Source organism: Podarcis liolepis (assembly GCF_965112155.1).
Source record: "Podarcis liolepis genome assembly, chromosome: 2".
NCBI lineage: Eukaryota > Metazoa > Chordata > Lepidosauria > Squamata > Lacertidae > Podarcis > Podarcis liolepis.
In genome coordinates this window covers 34,340,530-34,360,373 of record NC_139555.1, presented here as the reverse complement: position 1 = coordinate 34,360,373, position 19,844 = coordinate 34,340,530, and the positions used below count along the sequence as shown (strand labels likewise).

Below are 19,844 nucleotides of genomic sequence, written 5' to 3'. Positions count from 1 at the left end.
CGAACGCGCTCAACATGAAGCATATTCAACCCGAGGTATGACTGTAATCAGAACTTGATGGCACCGGGGCTGTGGAATGCCTCCCTCCTTGCTGAAATACAAAAGGCCTCCATCAGCGTTGGCATTCCACTGGCTCCTGTAGACATACCTATTTAGGCAAGCATTCCTCCCAAATTAACTTCTGGTTTATTGTTTTCCCTGTTGGCTTAACCGTGTTTTGTTTTTAATCGAAGTGTCCATCCTCAACATATTTCAAAGAACACTTGCATTCTTTTTTAAGAAATGAAAATGAGCCAATAACATACTACTCTCTTTAAAATTAACCTAAAATCTAAGCAGCAGTTCTGAAAATAAGTGTGGATTAAAACTCGTAAGTATGAAAAACAAACACTAGCTACATAGGGGGAGATTTTTTTCTGTTTCCATGTTTTTTTAAATGCATTAGAAACCAAATACCTCATAAGTGACAGCACTGAAGTTAATTATATCATATTCCATGATGTGCTCAATGATCCTCAGCTCCTCAAACTTCCATTCCCCACTGGTCAAGTAATTTTTGCGACTATCTTGGTTCGCCTTCTTGGAAGATTTGTTGCTCACTATTATCATTTCCTTATCTAGAGGCAGTAGAAGAGAAATGATATGGAAGGTTATTACTTCAGGGCAGTATAAAAAAATCACAGTCACATCCATATTAGGTCTTCCTTTTAAGGTTGTGTCATAACAGTTCCATCTTGTCCCACAGTTTAATCAGTGTGTGAATTAAGCCCCGGTTTTTCATCACACCAGAAATGGTAGTGATGTATCAGTAGCACACACATGGTCAGCCTCCAATGGGAGCAACTCTGAATTAATTTTGAGAGGCGACTTTGACCATTGGCAAGGGGAGCAACTATGCAGGGAAGAGTGATAATGGAGAGAGAGTGAAGAAAGATGCAGAAAACAGGGAACATAGGGCACCTTTGGAAAGACACAAGCTGAGTGTATACTGGGGACCTCCTGATGAAGGGTGGATAAGAAATACAGCGAACAAATAATAATGGCTTGTTCCCCATGCTAGTCCTACTTCGCATCGACCCATTGAAAGTACAGTGGTACCTCAGGTTACAGATGCTTTGCTTCAGGATGAGAACAGAAATTGTGTGGTGTGGCGGCGCGGGAGGCCCCATTAACTAAAGTGGTACCTCAGGATAAGAACAGTTTCAGGTTAAGAGCGGACCTCCGGAATGAATTACGTTCTTAACCTGAGGTACCACTATAATGGACTTGACTAACCCAATCTTATCTTAGAACATAATATAGTTGTAAGGCTGTCATCATGCTGCAATTGGAAATTCAGGCATTTTTCGTTTCTTACCACATCTGCAGCCATGCCATAAATGTTGGGGAGGGGTGGAACAAACGGGAGAAAATCTCCTCTTCATCCGTTCCCCCCACCCCCACGCTGCTGCTGTGAGGTGCGAAAAACACCTGCATTTTAAAATGCAGCCATTCCTGTCTCTTCCCACAGCAGAAACCATGCTCCCTTTGTTGGCAACCCCATTGGAGGTAGGGGTTGGTGATGTGCAAGGGGGGGGGGTTGGGCAAGCTGTTAGGGCTTTGGGGCCATTGGGAGAGCTGTGGCGGGATTGGGGGTTGGGTGAGGTGTAAATGGAGGGGAGTTGGCAAGCTGCGTAGGGTTTAGTGGGGTTGGTGAGCCACACAAGCTGGGCTGCAGCCCCTGGTTATAATAATTGCCGAGATAGGTGGAAAAGGGGGTGAAGTGTGGTGGTTTGGAGTTCAACATAAGAGTGAGTTTATGGGGTGCAAATTGGGGGTGTGCATTCAAGAGGGTACAAATGAAGAGAGAGAAGCCAACTATCATGCCAGTTCAATGAAATACATGGTTTTACCTGAATGTATCGATGACATTATGCTTATGTTGCATTTTTGTTGATCGAAAGGAAACGCATGGACATCCAGACTGCAGGATGAAGTCAGTCGGTAGGCTTGAAACATTTGAATGGAACCGTCGGCTGATACATAAGCAAAAGGGCTCTGTGTGAACTTGTCTTCATCTGCCCTAAAGACATTGAATTGTAATTAGGAAAGCTTTGCATTTTGCACAGATTAGATAACCCCTAAGTCTGGCCCCTACATGGGAAGCCTCATTGTTAATCATAGAACTGTAAAGTTGGAAGAGACCCCAAGGGTCATCTAGTCCAACCCCCTGCGATGAAGGAATCTGTTTGCTCAACGTGGGGCTCAAACCCACAACCCTGAGATTAAGAGTCTCATGGTCTACCAACTATTTGTTGGAACAACCAACTAAAGCAGGGGTTGTCAGCCTGGTCCCTACCACCCACTAGTGGGCGTTTCAGGATTCTAGATGGGTGGTCAGGGGTTCTATGGCAAAAGTTGAATCCTCCTTCCATCAAGCACTGGTGGGCAGTAAGGAAATTTTACCATCCAGAAAGATGCATTAGTGGGCAGTAGGTATAAAAAGGTTGACTACCCCTGATCTAAAGGGTCAACATGTAGACAGTGACTTCATGACAATGATAAAACATAAAATATGACTGAATGATGATATGAAATACTTATAACAAACGAATAATGAATCAAAACTTGCACAATTTTCTAATTTATTCCCATCTCATCAGCGGGAAACTGGGGGTGAAGAACAAGCAGAATGTGGACGAGCCCTTAGACCAAACTCTGTGCCAAGAAGACTCGAGGCAGCCTGAACTCAGTCAAACAATGCAAAATTCACAGGTTCTTGCCTTAGCCCTGGCAATGGTGTCTGCATTTGTGCTCAGCCCCCAGCCCAGCGCTGTTAAATCTCTGGCTATCATGGCAGGCAGCCTTCTCAATGCCTGGGAATGGATATGGTAAAGTGGTTTCAGTACATGGCTGCACCAAAAGCAACCCTGTGAATTTGCCCCCAAAATGCAGTTTGGAAACACATTCACCATGGGATAAAAGCAGCATTACCGTTCATCTATGTAGAGATCTGGGGTCCAAAAAAGGTTCACAGGCAAAGTGATATTCGTAATGTTACAGAAATCCAAGGGATTCCATGAGACAAATTCATTCTCCCAGAACTAGAGGAAAGAAAAAAATATATTACTTACAATAAAATCAAATCAAATCATGGGAGGATAGATCTCTTTGCTATTTACAGAGAAGAAAGAGGCCCTCACCACATACATCCAGAAATAGAATGTGACCACCTGCAATTTTTCTTGCTGCAAGGAACAAAAAGGGAAAAGATTAACACATTATTTTCCTCCTGTCCTAGAGAATTAACACAGACACAGATATATTGGTGGTACAACTGGAAGGTGGGTGGGTGGGAGATGGATGTCCCTCTTTAAAAAAAACCCTGTCCCACACTGGCAGAACTGCTGGTGGCCCTGTCTGTCACACACAAGCTAGAATTGAAGCTATGAATCCAGTAAGCGACTGTTCTGCAATTTCCCCCAACAGTTTGCATTTGTAAGGCAGCATCCCACATCCAACAAACCTTTCCTCCCCCCCCCCCTTCCCCAGTATCTGTGCTTAGCCCCGTCACTGGAGACCAAACATGCAATGATTATTCTCTCTTACCACTGAAAGGATGGACACCAGGGTGAAGTCTAGTTGAACTTCTATAGGCTTTTCCCAATCATTCAGAGGTATGGTGTATAAGAAGAGATCCTTATTAGACGAGATGTTCAGGTACTCAGCCACATCGTGATACCTACAATTCTGTTTCTGGGTGGCTTCTGGAGTAGGGACAAAATGAGAAGATGAATGTGTCAGTATGGTAAGATTCAGAAGTCCTTGTTCTGTTCTTGTTCTTGTTTACAACTTATTACCTGCTCTTCAACCTAATGTTCCAGGTTTGGTTATGCTGGGGAAATATTGGAGTTCAGTACCCAATACCCTGTGGGTTCAGCCTGGATGGCCAACAGAATCCGGACACCAATTGTTAGTCAAATAGGACATTTATTTAGATATTGGAAGGCTGGTTTCACACAGCCTCAACCAGCAAGTAGTTATGGATGGCACACCAAGTATGAAAGAAGTATACACATTTATACAATTACAAGCACAGGGAAGCAAAGGGGCTGTTATGTCCCTATATGGCAATACGTCTTTCTACTAGCTTATACTGGTTTAACCCTCCCTCCTTTTCCTCAACAGTTACAGCAATAGCTCCTACACATCCTTCTCGCATGGTTCTCCTGCAAACACAACCTTCACATTCCAGCCTTCACTTGCTCAGTCTTTTCCTCATACATTTCAATTCCCCTTTATTCTTTTATAATGTTATTCTCCCTTCCAGTTACAATTAAAACACAACATTATATGAAAACACAACATTAAAAGCAGTTTAAAGAAACTTAAGAATACAAAAATAAGGCGGATGCTAAAAAGAGACATCTCAAGTGTCAAAAGCCCCAGCAAAGAGGTGCATCTAGGCAGAGTCAGACAGTATCCTTTCTCTCCTCTTCCTTTGCTGTATCCCATTATTTCGAAAGCCAGTGAACTCGAGAAACTGCTGCCTTTCATTCTACCATCCACCCTACCTTCTATAAAGTCTCTTAGTTGATTTGTCAGCTATTAAAGCTAGAGAGAGGAGAAGAAATGGTTTTACCTGGCACCCAGGAGAGTAGAAAACTAATCATAACAGCTCTCCACATTCTTCTCTGAGAGTAGAACCAAGTGTCTTTAAGAGAAGAAGCAATAATCTGCTAGGCTGCTAAATTTGCAGCGGTGAGGAAGAGCCACATTTCTGTGTGAAATCGAGATCTCTCCTGGCTGTGGGGTAATGCATTTCACATCTCTGGTTTTGAATCTCATTTCCATGCATTTGCTCGTAATGATATTTTCTCATAACTTTATTGGCTCTGCATTAGCATCTGTATATTTCTCCCTGTTGGGATCACCCAACTAAAACATTTGCTTTCGCTTCCTCTAGCTTTGTGTTTAATTAAGGATCTGGCTTCCCATTAGTGTGCATTACTTACTACTCGTTGAGGTCCGGATGTTTCTTTCCAGACAATTATGAGTTGTTCTTTTAATGCACTCTTTGCAAATGTTGTTAAGACAAATATTGTAATTAGATATCAGGCACTACACTCCTGCCTCTTTGAAAATGCAACACACTTCACTTAGTAAAATACACAGTAGGGCCTGAAGGCATATCAACCTTACTCACATATATCTACGGTGTTTAAACCCAGTTTAATTATCATTGGTGTCTTCAAAGAATCCCGGGAATTGTGGTTTGGTATAGATGCTCCCAAAATTCCTGTGACAGAGCCATGGTTCTTGGACATAACTACAGTTCATAGCACAGAGGGAATCCTGTGACCTCCAGATGTTGCTGAACTGCAACTCCCATTGTCCCTAAGCTTTGGCCATGCTGGCTGGCTGGGGCTCATGGGAATTGAAGTCCAGCAGCATCTGTAGGACCACAAGTTCTCCATCCTTGACTTAAGGCCATGCTTCTCATCCTTTTTTAAAAAAAACAAACAAACCACCCCATCTTCTCTTTGTGATAGCATAAAAATTCCCCACCCCTTCTTCAAACTTAGCTCCCCTAGTTATTTTATTTGAACTTTCAAAAGTGTTGAAATATTGCACCTTTTATTTATAAATACTATCTTTGGCTTCCTCCCAAAGAATCTTGAACTTCCGACACCCTCAAGAAACTACAGTTAGCAGGGGAAACTACCATACTGAAATATAAAAGTATGAAGTGTGTTATTTGGGAAGGCGAGATTATATGCAGCTTATTACATGACCAGCAAGTCATCACTAGTGCACAGGTAGCTCAGAATTATCTCACAAGCAGTGTGGCATATGATATACGAAGCACAGCAGCTTGTCATGCATGGTGGAGTTAATCGGTTGCTAGTTTATTTGTGCTGTTCATTTTCATGAACTTTGAGAACTTTCAACTTACCACAAGCTATCGCTATTACATATGAAATCATCCTCAGTTTAAGGCAGGAATTCTTTTTTGTATGTGCAGCTGGACATAAGATGTGGAAAAGATTGTGCAGTTGGAAAAACAGGGGTGGGGAACTAGACATGCTAAGTGTGGGTGTTTATTAAGCATTTAAAAGACAAGCAATGGCAGGGATGATAGATACACAACTTAGATGAACTCAGTTTCCATACTTACACCACCCACATCATATTAAAACGACCACCTTCTCTTTTTTTTTTGCCAGAACCACCTCTACTTCATCTTCCTCTTCGGCCAGGTAACTCTTCATCAGAGTACTCCTGTTTTTGAACCTTAGGTACTGATTATTCTGGGAAGTACGTTGAAACAAGACAAAACGTGCAGAGGTGGTTCAAGCTTTGAAGGAGCTCTTGGCAAAATGTCTACTCGTAGGCCCCCATCTTACACCAATGGCTTTTCTCTGATGTACCTGGATAGCAGTCTCCAGAAGTTACCGTGTAAAATTCCCACAATGCCTCCAACGAGGCATTGCTCTGGGGAATTGTGGGAAATTTAAATGGCAACTCCTGGACCCAGACATGTTTTTCAAAGGAGTGCATGAATGTGGTGTCAGCAGAGAACCTCGCTGGGGCCCTGGCAACTGCTTGAGGATGCCACATACTGACGCCAGGCCAGAAAACTTGCCACTCAATGAAGCCTTGAAAAACCAGCACTTCTGAATGATTGGTTTTGCGAGGCTTGATTGAGTCGTAAATTTTGCAGTGTTTTTACATATTTCCAAGCATGAAAGGTTTTGACTTTAGTAAGCACACTTCCAACAGCAAACACCACTTGGCTGAGGCATTTTATCAAGTCTCATTTGCTGATTTTATACAAATAACAGATTGGTAAGTTAGGATAATTGTACAACAGGCATTGGTTATGCACTCCTTGGTCTACCACAAATACCAATAATATATAATTTAGCATGTCCACTGCACTACAACAAAAGTTAAAAAGATGAGTGAGAAAATCAGGCGGGTAAAATAAAGCCCTTTCTCCACAAGGAGGATCATATTATCCCACACAACTGATTCAGAGTCATCCTGGCATTCTTCTAGGGAGAGATGTTTCCTGATCTGTTGCAATTCTGCATTAATATGTTTCAGAAACACCAAACTCTCTTCTTCACGGCACTTTTCTGACAAGGATGATCTGCCTGCCTGCTGGCTCCCTTTGGGCAGCCCGTCGCCTGCGTGGAAGAAAATGAAGACTGTATATGTTCACATGTTAAGAAAATCCTATGTAGGAACAGACATTGTTTGAGAATTAAAAATGGAGAGTTAAAAAACTACTGGCTGTTTTGATTCTAAATTCTGGCATTTGGTTCACCTGACGAAGCAACCTAAGAAATCCTGAAGGTCGTCCAGTGGGTTTCTACTATCTCAATTCCTGGACAATGGATCCTGGACAATGTTCTTACCTCTTTCATCAGAGGAGTAATGGGGACAGCCTGGTGCCTCAAGTCCATTTATTACATTACACAGAAATAAACTCAGCCTTGTTCCAGCTGTACATTCAGGAAGGACTGGACATTGTCTCCATGACTTTATGCCATGAAGTGACCCATAAATTAGCTAAATAAAAAACTAAATAAATAGCCAATCCTTCACGTACTCCTAAAAATGAACTGTGAAAAGGATTTGGGTTTTTTTTAAAGCACTGGATTATGGTGCTTGACATTTGCCCCCTTCTCCCTCTTTATTGATCTTTTTCTCCATTATGTAAGAAAAATAAAAAACATTTTGGAAAGTGCTTACCTAAATCAGCCACAGGCTTCTCAGATTGCTTTTTCTTCTTTCTCAGAATTATATTCATAAATTTATTCCTCATGAAGGGTGGGGACTCTGGTTTCTTCTGTTTAAGATAGAGTACGAAAGCATTCTCCAGGATACCAAAGACCATAAATACAAATATCCCAGTGAAAAACATGGCTGTGTTGGAGAAGAAATGGATGGTAAATATTTGGCCCTTCAGGCGACTGTTCTTTTACTCTAGAGTGGGAGGGGCCTGGCAGGAGGCAGAAAAGAAATGGGGAGTGTTGTGGCACTGAGAAGATATGCTGTAGGGACCACACAAGTAACGTGGGTTGCTGGTTTGGTGCTCCTATGTCTGTAGATGTTTTGTCTGTGATGGGATGTATGTATGGTAAAGATGACGGTCGTTTTGGGGGAGCTTGAAATAACTTGAGTAGGAATTAGGTCTAACTCCAAAGGAATGTGGGGGAAGTGTAGTGATGGTGGTGTCAGCGTTTGTAGATGGAGCCTGGGATAGTGACAATGGGTGATGGTTCTTCTCCCCACCAGATTTTGTGGGCATCCGATCACCAGTGTAACTACAGTGGCAAATGGGCCAGATTGCTTGCAGAAACTTGTAGAAGCTCTAGTTCTCCTTTATGGGAATTAAATGCCCCAAAACTCACACACTTTGTAGATTTTAGAAGGTATAAAATAAGGATAAATCCAAAAATACACCAAAGCATTGAAACACAAAACCGAGTCATCTTGCCCTCTTTGGCTAGCATGGAATCCTTCTCTCTGAAATGCATAATAGTGAAATAGAGAGAAATAGGGATTTCCATGGCCAATCAAATAGATTCATCATTAAAAAGACTACTTCTGTCTTCCTGCCCTTCTCCTGCAGAGGAACCCATAGGACAAGACTGGTTAGTTGTTGCAGCACCACGGAGAGTTCCTAGGGGACAAGTTGCTCAAACTGGAGTTGGAACTGGACTGAGGCCTCTACTATCAGTCCACAACTCTTATATGAACCACTGCCTTTTGGAAATCCAGACTCCCTTAAAGGGCCACCTTCTGGCCCGAAAATGGACATTGCTCTTGGGTCCCATGGCCTCCCACTTGGTGTGATTCCTGTGCTGTTGGACTGGCCATGTACTGGGGTTCCTCAGGCCTAAGTGGAAACACCTGTCCCATCTCTGGTTCTGTGGACCCTGGGTTCTATAAATCCTGGTGCTGTGGCAGCGATTAAAGTGGCTTTGGCCATCTGTTCCTTTGTCCCACCTTTTCCTTGAAGGAGTGCCAACTTCCAATCCATAGAACATTGAGGATTTAACTCAACTGGGGTGCACTCCTAACTCCTGGGAGTAAGTCACATTGACTTCAATAGGACTTACTCAGGGATGGGCATGGTTAGACTCATGCTGTTGTTCACTAGAAGATTGTGCTGTGCAAACCTTTGTCAGAGATGCATAGCACACTGCAGGCCTTTGCTGCTGTTCGCAATTGGTAAAAAGGTAAAGGTAAAGGTACCCCTGCCCGTACGGGCCAGTCGTGTCCGACTCTGGGGTTGCGCGCCCATCTCACTTAAGAGGCCAGGGTCCAGCACTGTCCGAAGACACTTCCGGGTCACATGGCCAGCGTGACAAGCTGCATCTGGCGAGCCAGCACAGCACACGGAAATGCCATTTACCTTCCCGCTGGTAAGCAGTCCCTATTTATCTACTTGCACCCGGGGTGCTTTTGAACTGCTAGGTTGGCAGGTGCTGGGACCGAGCAACAGGAGCGCACCCTTCTGCGGGGATTCGAACCGCCGACCTGACGATCGGCAAGTCCTAGGCGCTGAGGTTTTACCCACAGCGCCACCCGCGTCCCTATTCGCAATTGGTAGGAAGGCGTTAAAGAGACCCTTCTTTCCCTATCTCATGCGGAGGTCAATGGGTACTGCCAGTGTTGAACTAAAAGCTACTATAGCATAGCAGCTGCAAAACAGGATGTCTTCCCTGGGACAAATCTCTCAGGGTGGCTAGCTAAACTCTCTCATTCTTTCCCCACATCGGAGATATATGGATAATAATACCAAGATACCTTGCAGAGCTGCTGTAAGATCTGCAAGTTCATGTCACTGAAGTGCTTTAATATGTACTAAACAAATGATAAGGAGTATCTTTATTCTAGTTCTGTACAATGCCAGGTAATTACGATTTACAAAATAATATCTCCAGCTAAAAATCAGTTACTGACTCAGGGACCTGCTTGCTGGACCACAATGTGAGTAGGTCCAATGAAAGCAACCAAAACTATTTGACAGCCCCCCCAACTGTTCAAAGGCTGCCAGGGCTGAATAATCTGTGCAGTAAAAGGTGGTTACCTATGACTGGTGGATCATCTGATGCTGACGGTAGCATATCATTCAGAATCAATGACAAGAGTGAGACTTGCAGGATCAGTGTCACTTTGAAAGCAATCTTTTCTCCAGGGCAAGCAAACGCATAAGAAATAGCCATATCCAGCAAGAACAGAGTAAAAGTTGGCAGGATCAGAACCAACACATACAAAATGGATTGCCTCTTCATAGAAACCTGTCCCAAAAAAGGACAAAACAAGAATGAAGATTACAGCAAAGAATGGTACTATCCTTTCAGTCTCACTAGTAGCATCAATTTGCCCATGGTCCTTAGTCTTAGCAGCCTAAGACTGGGTGAGACCATTTGGAGAACTGTTAAACAGGTGATATAATGAAATTCAGTTAGAGGGGATTTGAGGAAGTCAGTTGTCAATGTAATGAAATTAGGGATATGAAGTGATAATTCTTTTTTGTGTCTTTTTTCTTTGTTTTGTGTTTTGTAATGTTTTTGTTTTTCTTTGTGATAAATGTGAAAATCAATAAAAAATTTTGGGGGGGGGAGAGTAGGTGAGACCATTATTTTCTCTCTTCCAAAAGCACGTCAAAGTGCAAGTAGATAAAAAGGTACCGCTCCGGCGGGAAGGTAAACAGCGTTTCCGTGCACTGCTCTGGTTCGCCAGAAGCGGCTTAGTCATGCTGGCCACAGGACCCGGAAGCTGTACGCCGGCTCCCTCGGCCAATAAAGCGAGATGAGCGCCGCAACCCCAGAGTCGGCCATGACTGGACCTAATGGTCAGGGGTCCCTTTACCTTTACCTTTAAAATGTTTCATGGAAAGTGTGGGATAACACTGTATTTGACACGACAACATCTAACCTGCCCACAAACAAACTAAATAAACAGGTCATCTGGAAGAACCCAGGTTGTGCTTGCTTCTGCAACTCATCTACTAACCCAATGCATGCTTAGCATATTTTTTGCTCTATAAGACTTACTTTTTCCCTCCTAAAAAGTAAGGGGAAATGTGTGTGCGTCTTATGGAGCGAATGCAGGCTGCGCAGCTATCACAGAAGCCAGAACAGCAAGAGGGATTGCTGCTTTCACTGCACAGCGATCCCTCTTGCTGTTCTGGCTTCTGAGATTCAGAATTTTTTTCTTCTTGTTTTCCTCCTCCAAAAACTAGGTGCGTCTTGTGGTCTGGTGCGTCTTATAGAGCGAAAAATATGGTGCTTCTTCAATGATCTTACTAGATAAGTGTGCATAGGATTGCAACCTCAGGATGCTATTCTGTTTGTATTGCTGCAGCTTGAACGATTACTTAAAATCAAAGTGTCCATTGTCAACATATTGCAAAGGACAGTTGATTTGTCTTTTTGAAAATGAGCCAGTAATGGTTGGTTGGCATCCTTCTGTCTCAGGAGACAGTAAAGGATGTGCCTTTGGGGAGTGAAGTCAAACCGTTGGAGAGGCACATTGCCTGCTGTTGAGGCTGTAGAGATCAATATGGGAGAGACATGTTTTGTTGCAGCTGGGGCAGATGAAGGCACCCAGCTGTGCTGCTGCAGATGCACCATGGCGTTTCCTCTCTCTGCATTCCTCCCAGCAGTCATTCCTTCTCTGGTCACAGCTGTGGATGCATGACCTGACTGCTTGTCTCCAGGCTCTGCAGTTATCTGCATGGGATTTCCACACGGTGGGGTTGATGTTGCCAGCCTCTGTAACACAGAGTTGGTCGGCCAATGGGCTTTGTGCCTGAAGCCAGCTCCCCATAAAGCACATCCCTGGGGGTCCTGCCATATTCCATTCTGTGGACATGACCAAGCTGCCCACATAGATGTGACTGAGACAGGAGTGTAGACATGCTCAGAATGTGGGCTTGCAAGAGCACATCTTTGCTTGAGACTCTGTCCTGCCATGTGTGGCTCAAAATCTGCCTGACGCAGTGCATGTGGAAGACATTGAGGCAACACGCCTGATGCCTGTAAGCTGCCCATAAAGCAGTGTGCTCAACATACAAGCCTGGTAGACCTTCATCTAGGTAAATTTACTACCCTAAAAATTTAAGCAGAATTCCTGAAATTTTGCTTAAGCATAAAAATGAACACAAACTCTGTCTTAAGCATAAAACCGAACACTAGATATATAGGGATATCTTTCAGTGTTCCCATGTTTTCTAAATATATTAGAAACCAAATACCTCATAAGTGACAATACTAAAGTTGCTTATATCATATTCCAAGGTGTGCTCTATGATCCTCAGTTCCTCAAACTTCCATTCTCCACTGCTCAAGAAACTTTTGTGACTATCTTGGTTTGCTTTCATGGAAGATTTAGAGCTCTTCAATAGTATTTCCTTATCTAGATTCAGCAGAAGACAAACGAAGGTTGTTAGTTTAGGGCAGTATAGAAAATCACAATCACATCCTCAGTAATATATATATATATATATATATATATATATATATATATATATGAGAAATACTACTGGCTGTTTGGATTTGTGCAATCTCCACACAACATGAAACATAAAGCTGATGAACCCGTTAGGAACACAGACTGTGTATATACTTCAGTAGTGAAGTCTGTCACCCCTCTTAGGCCTTCCTTTTGAGGTTGTGCCATAATTGTTCCATCTTGTCCCACAGCTTGCTCAGTGTGCGAATTAAGCCCCAGTGTGGCATCACACCCAAATTGGTAGTGATATACCAATAGCAAACACATGGTCAGCCTCCCATGGGAGCAACTCTCAAAATTGAGAGAAGACTTTGACCTGGGGGCATTGGCAGGGGGAGCAAGCATACAATAAAGAGTGATAATAGGGAGAGAGTGAAGAAAGATGTGGAAAACAGGAAACATAAGGCACATTTGGAAAGGCACAAGTTGAGTGTACAGTGTTAACCTCCTGGTGAAGGGCAGATAAGAAATATAGTAAGTAAATACTATATTTACTTAAACATATTTAAGTAAATATATTTATTAGTAAACATACTATATTTACCTAAATGGCCTCGGTCCTGTATACCTGAAGGAGCGTCTCCATCCCAATCGTTCAGCCCAGACACTGAGATCCAGCGCCAAGGGCCTTCTGGCGGTCCCCTCATTGCGAGAAGTGAGGTTACAGGGAACCAGACAGAGGGCCTTCTCGGTAGTGGCGCCCACCCTGTGGAACACCCTCCCTTCAGATGTGAAGGAAATAAGCAGCTATCCTATCTTTAAAAGACATCTGAAGGCAGCCCTGTTCAGGGAAGTTTTTAATATTTAATGCTGTATTGTTTTTAACACTTGATTGGGAGCCGCACAGAGTGGCTGGGCAAACTCAGCCAGATGGGCGGGGTATAAATTATTATTATTATTATTATTATTATTATTATTATTATTATTAATGCCTTGTGCCCAGTGCTAGTCCTATCCGTATAAACCTATTGAAATTAATGGGCATGGCTAACTCAGGTCCATTATTTCAACGGGTCTACTCTGAGTAGGTCTTAGTTGGATGCAACCTAATCCTATCTTTCTATATAATAAAATTGTAAGGCTGTCATCATGCAGCAGTTTTCATGGCCACCAATAGGCAGCCATGCAAACTGCAGGTTGGATATGCCAGGTAGGCAGAGTGAGAGAGCAGTGTAAAGACATGGGTAGAGTGATCAGGCCACAAAGGAGCAGGAAGGACAGTTCTACCCCACATTCCACCTCTGATTCCACTGCCATTGAGGGTGGGGAGGGTAAAGGGGCAAAGGTCTCTCCAACATCTACCCCACCCCAAAGTTTCTGCTATGATTGCTGCTCAGAGAAGGAGAGAAAAATGCCCGCATTTTGAAATGCAGGGGTTTCTCCTTCACACAACAACAGCTATGCTAACCCTGTTGTTGTCACCACTGCTGTTGGGGTGAAGAGGAAAGTCTTTTTGCCCTTTGTGGTGGTGGTGAAGTTGATGAGTTGCAAAGGGAGAGATTTGTAAAAGTATAAAGGGAAGGGTGGGGTGAGCTGTGGGAGAATTGGGAGATTTAGGAAGCTGTAAGAGACGTGGGGGTTGGGGAGTTAAGAGGAGTTGGGTGTTGGGAAGCTGATTCGGGAGTGGTGTAAAGGTTTAACAAGGGGTGGTAGGTCTGGCAGGCTTGGCAAGCAAGACCTAGGTGGGAAAGGGGTGAATTGTGAAGGTTGAAGAGTGAGCATATGGGGTACCAATTGGGAGTGTGCATTCAAAAGTACATGGATGGAGAGATAGAATCAAACAATCATGACAGTTCAAAGAAATACAGCTGTGCTTGGCTGTGTTACCTGAACATATTGTGGTCATGGTTAAGTTGCATTTTTGTTTATCGAAAGGAAATGCATGGACATCCAGACCGCAGGATGAAGTGAGTCGGTAGGTTTGAAGCAAATGAATGTAGCCATCGGATTTGACAAATGCCATAGGGCTGAGTGTGAACTTGTCTTCATCGGCCCTAAAGATACGGTTATCGTAAGGAAAGCTTAGCATTTTGTACATATTAGACAACCTGCATTAGTAAAAATGGACTTAAGCAGGGCATGTGGCAAGAGATGAGTAGTAGTGTGGAGACCCTACCATTTTAAAAGACCAAGGGGAAAGCCACCTATGCAATGGGTGGATGATCTGAAACGAACAGCAGGGTTTGCATGGATGCAGCAAGCAAACAAAAGAGAATGCTGGGGACAACCTGAAGAAGTGTACTTCAAAGGATGGATGTGAGATGCAGAAGGAAGAGACAATTTATAGGTTTGGCTCCTACATTGAAACCCTCTTTGTCAATACAACAACCAAATAGAGTATAAAATATAATAGAGTATAAAATATAACCAAAGGGTGTTATGAAAACATTTATAATATACAAATAAGACATTAATATGTTCCCATATAAACAATGTCACCTTATAGGAAAGCCCAGGTGGATTCTGTAATTTTTTAATTTTCCAACCAAAATATTTCCAATATTTTGCAATATTCAGCAGCTGTCACAAAAATGTCTGGGGATCGGAATAGTAATGATAATGTTAGATCACATCACTTCTCTCAGTGGTGAGATGTTCCAGGTGTGTGGCCCCTACCTGTCCCCCCCCCAGAAGGAGGCTTGTGGCATTTTGTAATATCTGTTTATTTACAAATAGCACGGTTGAAACCTTCCAAAGTCCACTGCTCCCACACCAGGTCTCAAGAGAGAGGTGGTCAGCACTTCCAAAATGCTGTTGGCTTGCAGAACCCAAGCTCCACTCACTGTGTCCCCCTTAGCACCCCCCCCCTCACTCAGAAACCATCTATGGTTCTTTTCACAGACACCTAAATTATATCATCCTTAGCTAGAGGTGGGGGAAGAAAGGCAGAACAAAAATAAAACCTTTAAATCCTGGTGTTAGATTCAATTTCAAACAACTTGCGGTATGTTATTTAATAACCCAAGTACTAAATAATAATAATAATAATAATAATAATAATAATAATAATAATAATACCACCATTTAAGAATTTAAGCCAGTAAAACCAAGTATTTCAAGCAATCTACCACAGCATTTGTAGGATGGTGGCTATTTTGCATGATAGATGGGTGGTTGGGGAAGATTATATTTCATTTAGCTCTGTGCCAGGGAAACCCAAGGTAACCTAAACTCAGCCACACAATGCAAAATTCACAAGCTTTTGGCTTAGTCCTGGCAATGCTGCCCACATTTGTGCTCATCCTCTATCCCAGTGCTGCTAAACATCTAGCTATCATGGCAGGCAGACTTCTCAATGCCTGGGCATGGAAATTGTAATGTGGTTTCAGGGCTACGCTGCAAATTTGCCCTCAAAATGCCACATTCCACATTGATTAAAAGCAGCATTACCGTTCATCTATGTAAATGTCTGGAGTCCAAAATAGTTTCACAGGAAGAGTGATCCTTGTAATGTTACAGAAATCCAAGGGATCCCATGAGATGAAATCATTTTTCCAGGTCTAGTGGAAGGAAAAATTATATTAGCTTGTTGTTTTTTAAATCTCCTCTGGGTTCTCATGGGAGGATGAATCTGTTTGTTACTTGCAGAGAAGAAAGAGGACCTTACCACATAAAGCCAGAAATAGAATGTGACCACCTGCAATTTTTCTTGCTGCAAAGAAGCAAAAGGGTAAAGATTAATGTATTCTCTTCTTCCCGCCCTAGAAAATTAAGACAGATAGTAGCACTACCGGAGGGTGGGAGGGAGATGGATGACCCTCTTTTAAAATTCCTGCTCCTCTGCTGGCTGATCTGCTGGTGGCCCTGCTGGAATTGCAGCTACTAAACTAGCACATGAGTGTTTTGTTATTCTACCCCAACAATTATTCCCCTGCTCCAACTTCCCTTTCCTTTCTTTCCCCCCTCCTCAATATTTTTGCTTAGTCTTATCACTGGAGACCAGACATGTAATGATTATTCTCTCTTACCACTGAAAGGATGGACACCAAGGTGAAGTCTAGATCAACTTTTAAAGATTCTTCCCAATTTCTCTTGGGGATGGTGTATGAGAAGAGATCCTTATTAGAAGAGATGTTGAGGTACTTGGCCACATCATAGTAACCACAAATCTGTTTCTGGGTGGCTTCTGGAATAGGAACAAAATGAGAAGATGAATGTCTCAGTATGGTAAGATTCAAAAGTCTGTGTTCTAGGCAGAGTCCCACAGTATCCTTCCTTTCCTCTTGCTGTGCTGTCTACCATCATTTCGAAAGCCAGTGAACTGGAGAAATTACTGTCCTTCATTCCAACATCCATCCTACATTCCATCATGTATTTTAGTTGATTTATCAGCTAGTAGAGCTGGAGGGAAGAGAATAAATGCTCTTACCTGGCACCCAGGAGAGAAGAAAACTCATCATAACAGCTTTCCACATTCTCTGAGTAGGTCCAAATGCTTTTTAATAGTAGAATCAAAAATGTTCTAGGCTGCTAGGTTTACTGAAATGAGGAGCAGCAGTATTTCTTGTATGAAATGGAAACCTCCCGTGGCTGTGGGGTAATGTATTTCACATCTCTGGTTTTGAATGTCATTTCCATGCATTTGCTCCTTACTTTATCAGCTCTGCACATCTGCCCATGCCTCCCTGTTGGCCTGAAGTGGATACAAATTCCCTAAAACATTTTCTTTCTCTTCATCTTGATCTTTGTGCTTAATTAAAAATCTGGTTACCCATTAGTGTCCATTACTTCTTCCCCTTTGTGATTCGGATGTTGCTTTCCAGATAATTATGTTATTTTGATGCACTCTTTGCAAACACTGTTATGATGACAAATATTGTAATTAGACATCAGGCACCATGCACCTGCCTCTTGGAAAATGCAAAGCGCTTGTCTTGATGAAATGCAGAATAGAACCTGTGGGTATTTCCACCCTGGCCACATATATCCATTTCATCTCAGCATGGCCAAAACTCTATGACAGATCCTTTGCGTACTTCATAAAACTACAGTTTATAATGCAAATGGGGAGCCTGTGACCCTCCAAATGTTGCTGGACTGCAACTCCCATTATTCCTAAGCATTGGCCATGCTGCCTGGGGCTAATGGGAATTGAAGTCCAACAATATCTGCAGAGCTACTGGTACTCACGCCACTCTTGGTTTAAGGTCATACGTCTCATCCTTTTTAAACACACGCCCCCTTCTAGATTACTGTACATAAAAATCCCACACGGCACTTCCATCCAACTCCCCTCATTATTTTATTTGAATTTTCAAGAGTATTGAAATATCATTACTTTTTATTATAAGTCTGTACTACTACTACTACTACTAATTTTATTATTTATACCACGCCTGTCTGGCTGGGTTTCCCCAGCCACTCTGGGCGGCTTACAACACATAAAAAATTGTAAAACATTAGGCATTAAAAATTTCCCAATACAGGATTGCCTTCAGATGTCTTCTAGAAGTCAGATAGTTGTTTATTTCCTTGACATCTGATGGGAGGGTGTTTCAGAGGGAGGGTGCCACTACCAAGGAGGCCCTCTGCCTGGTTCCTTGTAACTTCACTTCTTGCAGTGAGGGAACCAGCAGAAGACCCTCGGAGCTGGACCTCAGTGTCTGGGCTGAACGATGGGGGTGGAGAGGCTCATTCAGGTACACTGGGTCAAGGCTGTTTAGGGCTTTAAGAGTCAGCACCAACACTTTGAATTGTGCTCGGAATTGTGGAAGCCAATGTAGGCCTTTCAGGATCGGTGTTATATGGTCTCTTGAAGTGTTAGGTATGTTGTTGTTATGTGGTTTTCCTGACTCAGTACTACACTCCAACCTTGAAAGATGATCAGAGTCCAAGACCTGAGGTTAGCCTCCATTTTGACACTTCCTTGGAATCTGGGTTTATATGACCTCATCATTTCTTGTGTCAGGTGACTGGTGAAGACCTTGCCTGCCATATTGGTGATGAGTCAAATTTCTTATAGTACCTGAACAAGCCGGAATTAAGGCCCAAGCATGCTAAGTCACACATGGACCCTGAAGCGGTTTCTTGAGGGGTTGCGATAGTGGATATCAGCAGCTGAGAGCTGCTTCAGCAGAAGTGTGGTAAGAAGACAAATGATTTTAGCTGGTGAGTATAAGGAAGAAAAAAAAGAGGGTTTTTGGCGGGGGAGGACTTTTGGTTTAAAGTGTCAATCCACTGTCACTGCAATGTTTCATTCTGCCAAATGTCTGTCAAGACTTTCCCCTTACTACTGTTTCCCGGTACAGATCTTTTTCTGAATTGCAATGCGATATTTAACCATATTCTTCCTTGGTTTCTTCCACTGCTGGTAGATGGCAATACATTGACTTGTGTACAATTGTATATTCCAGTCTAGTCAACTGCAAGACACTGGCATGTAATATAAAGTACATCTTTAAAAAGGAAAGGAAAGCAGTTGCTGCCATTCTATGGAAGGTAAACGAAAAGCGAGGGGTGGTTACTGGCCCTGAGGAGGAGCTCAGCATGGATGCTTTGAAAAGAATTCTCTTGGTATAGATACAATAAATATAGATATTATAATATAAAAGAATGGAACTTATTTATTTGTAAACACATGGTGTTGCTCCTTTTGTATACCGTGACATAATATGATTTAATGTGAAAGCTTTTATACGAAGCTGAGACTTTCAGGTAAAGTGAAGTGTGAGCTTGCCCCACCTCTTTAGAAAGGGGAGATGAGTCCTGAACGATGTCAAGATCTCTGCTGCCCTAAAAAGCAAAATTTCTAATTCTTTCCCACCCCAGATGGGACTCGAACCCACAATCCCTGGCTTAGGAGGCCAGTGCCTTATCCATTAGGCCACTGGGGCTATATGCTACCAGATGCTTCATTATTTCCTTCATCTCACAAAGCAACTGTCTAATAAATACTACCTTTGTTTATGTGATGAGCAGAATTAATTTTCAGAGTTGTAGTCCTTCGCAGGCGCTCTGAGTTCATTTCAGCCTACGAGAGAGGAAGGCTATTTGCGCAAACAGACCTGCGGGAAAAGCGGTTTTAAAAACATGGAATGCTTGCAATCACTGATCCACTGTACCTGAAAGTCTTTTTAGTTTAGTGCTCTGTAAATATGGAACTCGCCCCCTTCCGCGACTGTGTATCATTTTCTGTTTTGTTTCGGCATAAAACTGATTGGACGATAGGATTAAGAACACGCGTGAAGGGGCAGCTCGCTTTCGGGGTGGGACTGGGGCGCACGTTTCGCACACGGAACTAATTAAATTCCAGTTAGATGTTTCGTCTGATATTTATTGGTCCTATATTTCGGGATTATTATTGAACCACTAAAACGTATCGACCACGA

General features: G+C 42.8%; 2 protein-coding genes across 3 annotated transcripts in view; both read right to left on the bottom strand.

Annotated features, from left to right (window-relative positions):
- The window catches only part of LOC310700899 (uncharacterized protein), a 30,036-nt gene extending 24,505 nt beyond the window's left edge, over nt 1-5,531 (bottom strand). Inside the window, exons 1-6 of the mRNA XM_083490854.1 lie at nt 4,622-5,531; nt 3,589-3,746; nt 3,183-3,227; nt 2,974-3,083; nt 1,893-2,062; nt 457-617 (exon numbers count right to left, since the gene is read on the bottom strand). Of these exons, the coding sequence (XP_083346980.1) occupies nt 457-617; nt 1,893-2,062; nt 2,974-3,083; nt 3,183-3,227; nt 3,589-3,746; nt 4,622-4,667 (690 nt within the window). The 5' untranslated portion in view covers nt 4,668-5,531. The remainder of the gene's footprint in view (nt 1-456; nt 618-1,892; nt 2,063-2,973; nt 3,084-3,182; nt 3,228-3,588; nt 3,747-4,621) is intronic.
- LOC310699404 (5-hydroxytryptamine receptor 3A-like) lies at nt 5,526-18,689 on the bottom strand. 2 transcript variants are annotated; one of them, XR_014522069.1, is made up of 10 exons: nt 18,328-18,689; nt 16,485-16,642; nt 16,124-16,168; nt 15,907-16,016; nt 14,344-14,510; nt 12,260-12,420; nt 10,088-10,298; nt 7,741-7,914; nt 6,514-7,172; nt 6,393-6,422 (listed from the first exon to the last, which is right to left on the bottom strand). XR_014522069.1 is itself a non-coding variant. In XM_083487210.1 (9 exons), exons 1-9 carry the CDS (start codon nt 18,449-18,451, stop codon nt 6,904-6,906), a joined length of 1,419 nt encoding a protein of 472 aa, XP_083343336.1. In that variant the 5' UTR covers nt 18,452-18,689; the 3' UTR covers nt 5,526-6,903. The 2 variants fall into 2 exon arrangements, 1 of the variants encoding a protein (XP_083343336.1); XM_083487210.1 differs by having other exon boundaries at nt 5,526-7,172.
- Nucleotides 18,690-19,844: the final 1,155 nt, after the last annotated feature.

Bases quoted from the DNA above. Each gene is read 5' to 3' on its own strand.
- LOC310699404 (XM_083487210.1), bottom strand. From the start codon at position 18,451: ATGGCAGGCAAGGTCTTCACCAGTCACCTGACACAAGAAATGATGAGG. The intron at 16,169-16,484 runs GTAAGAGAGAAT...GCTTCTTTGCAG, and splicing joins TGGTGTCCATCCTTTCAGTG to CAAGAAAAATTGCAGGTGGT. The intron at 7,915-10,087 runs GTAACCACCTTT...TCTCCAACACAG, and splicing joins AGATGATCCACCAGTCATAG to CCATGTTTTTCACTGGGATA.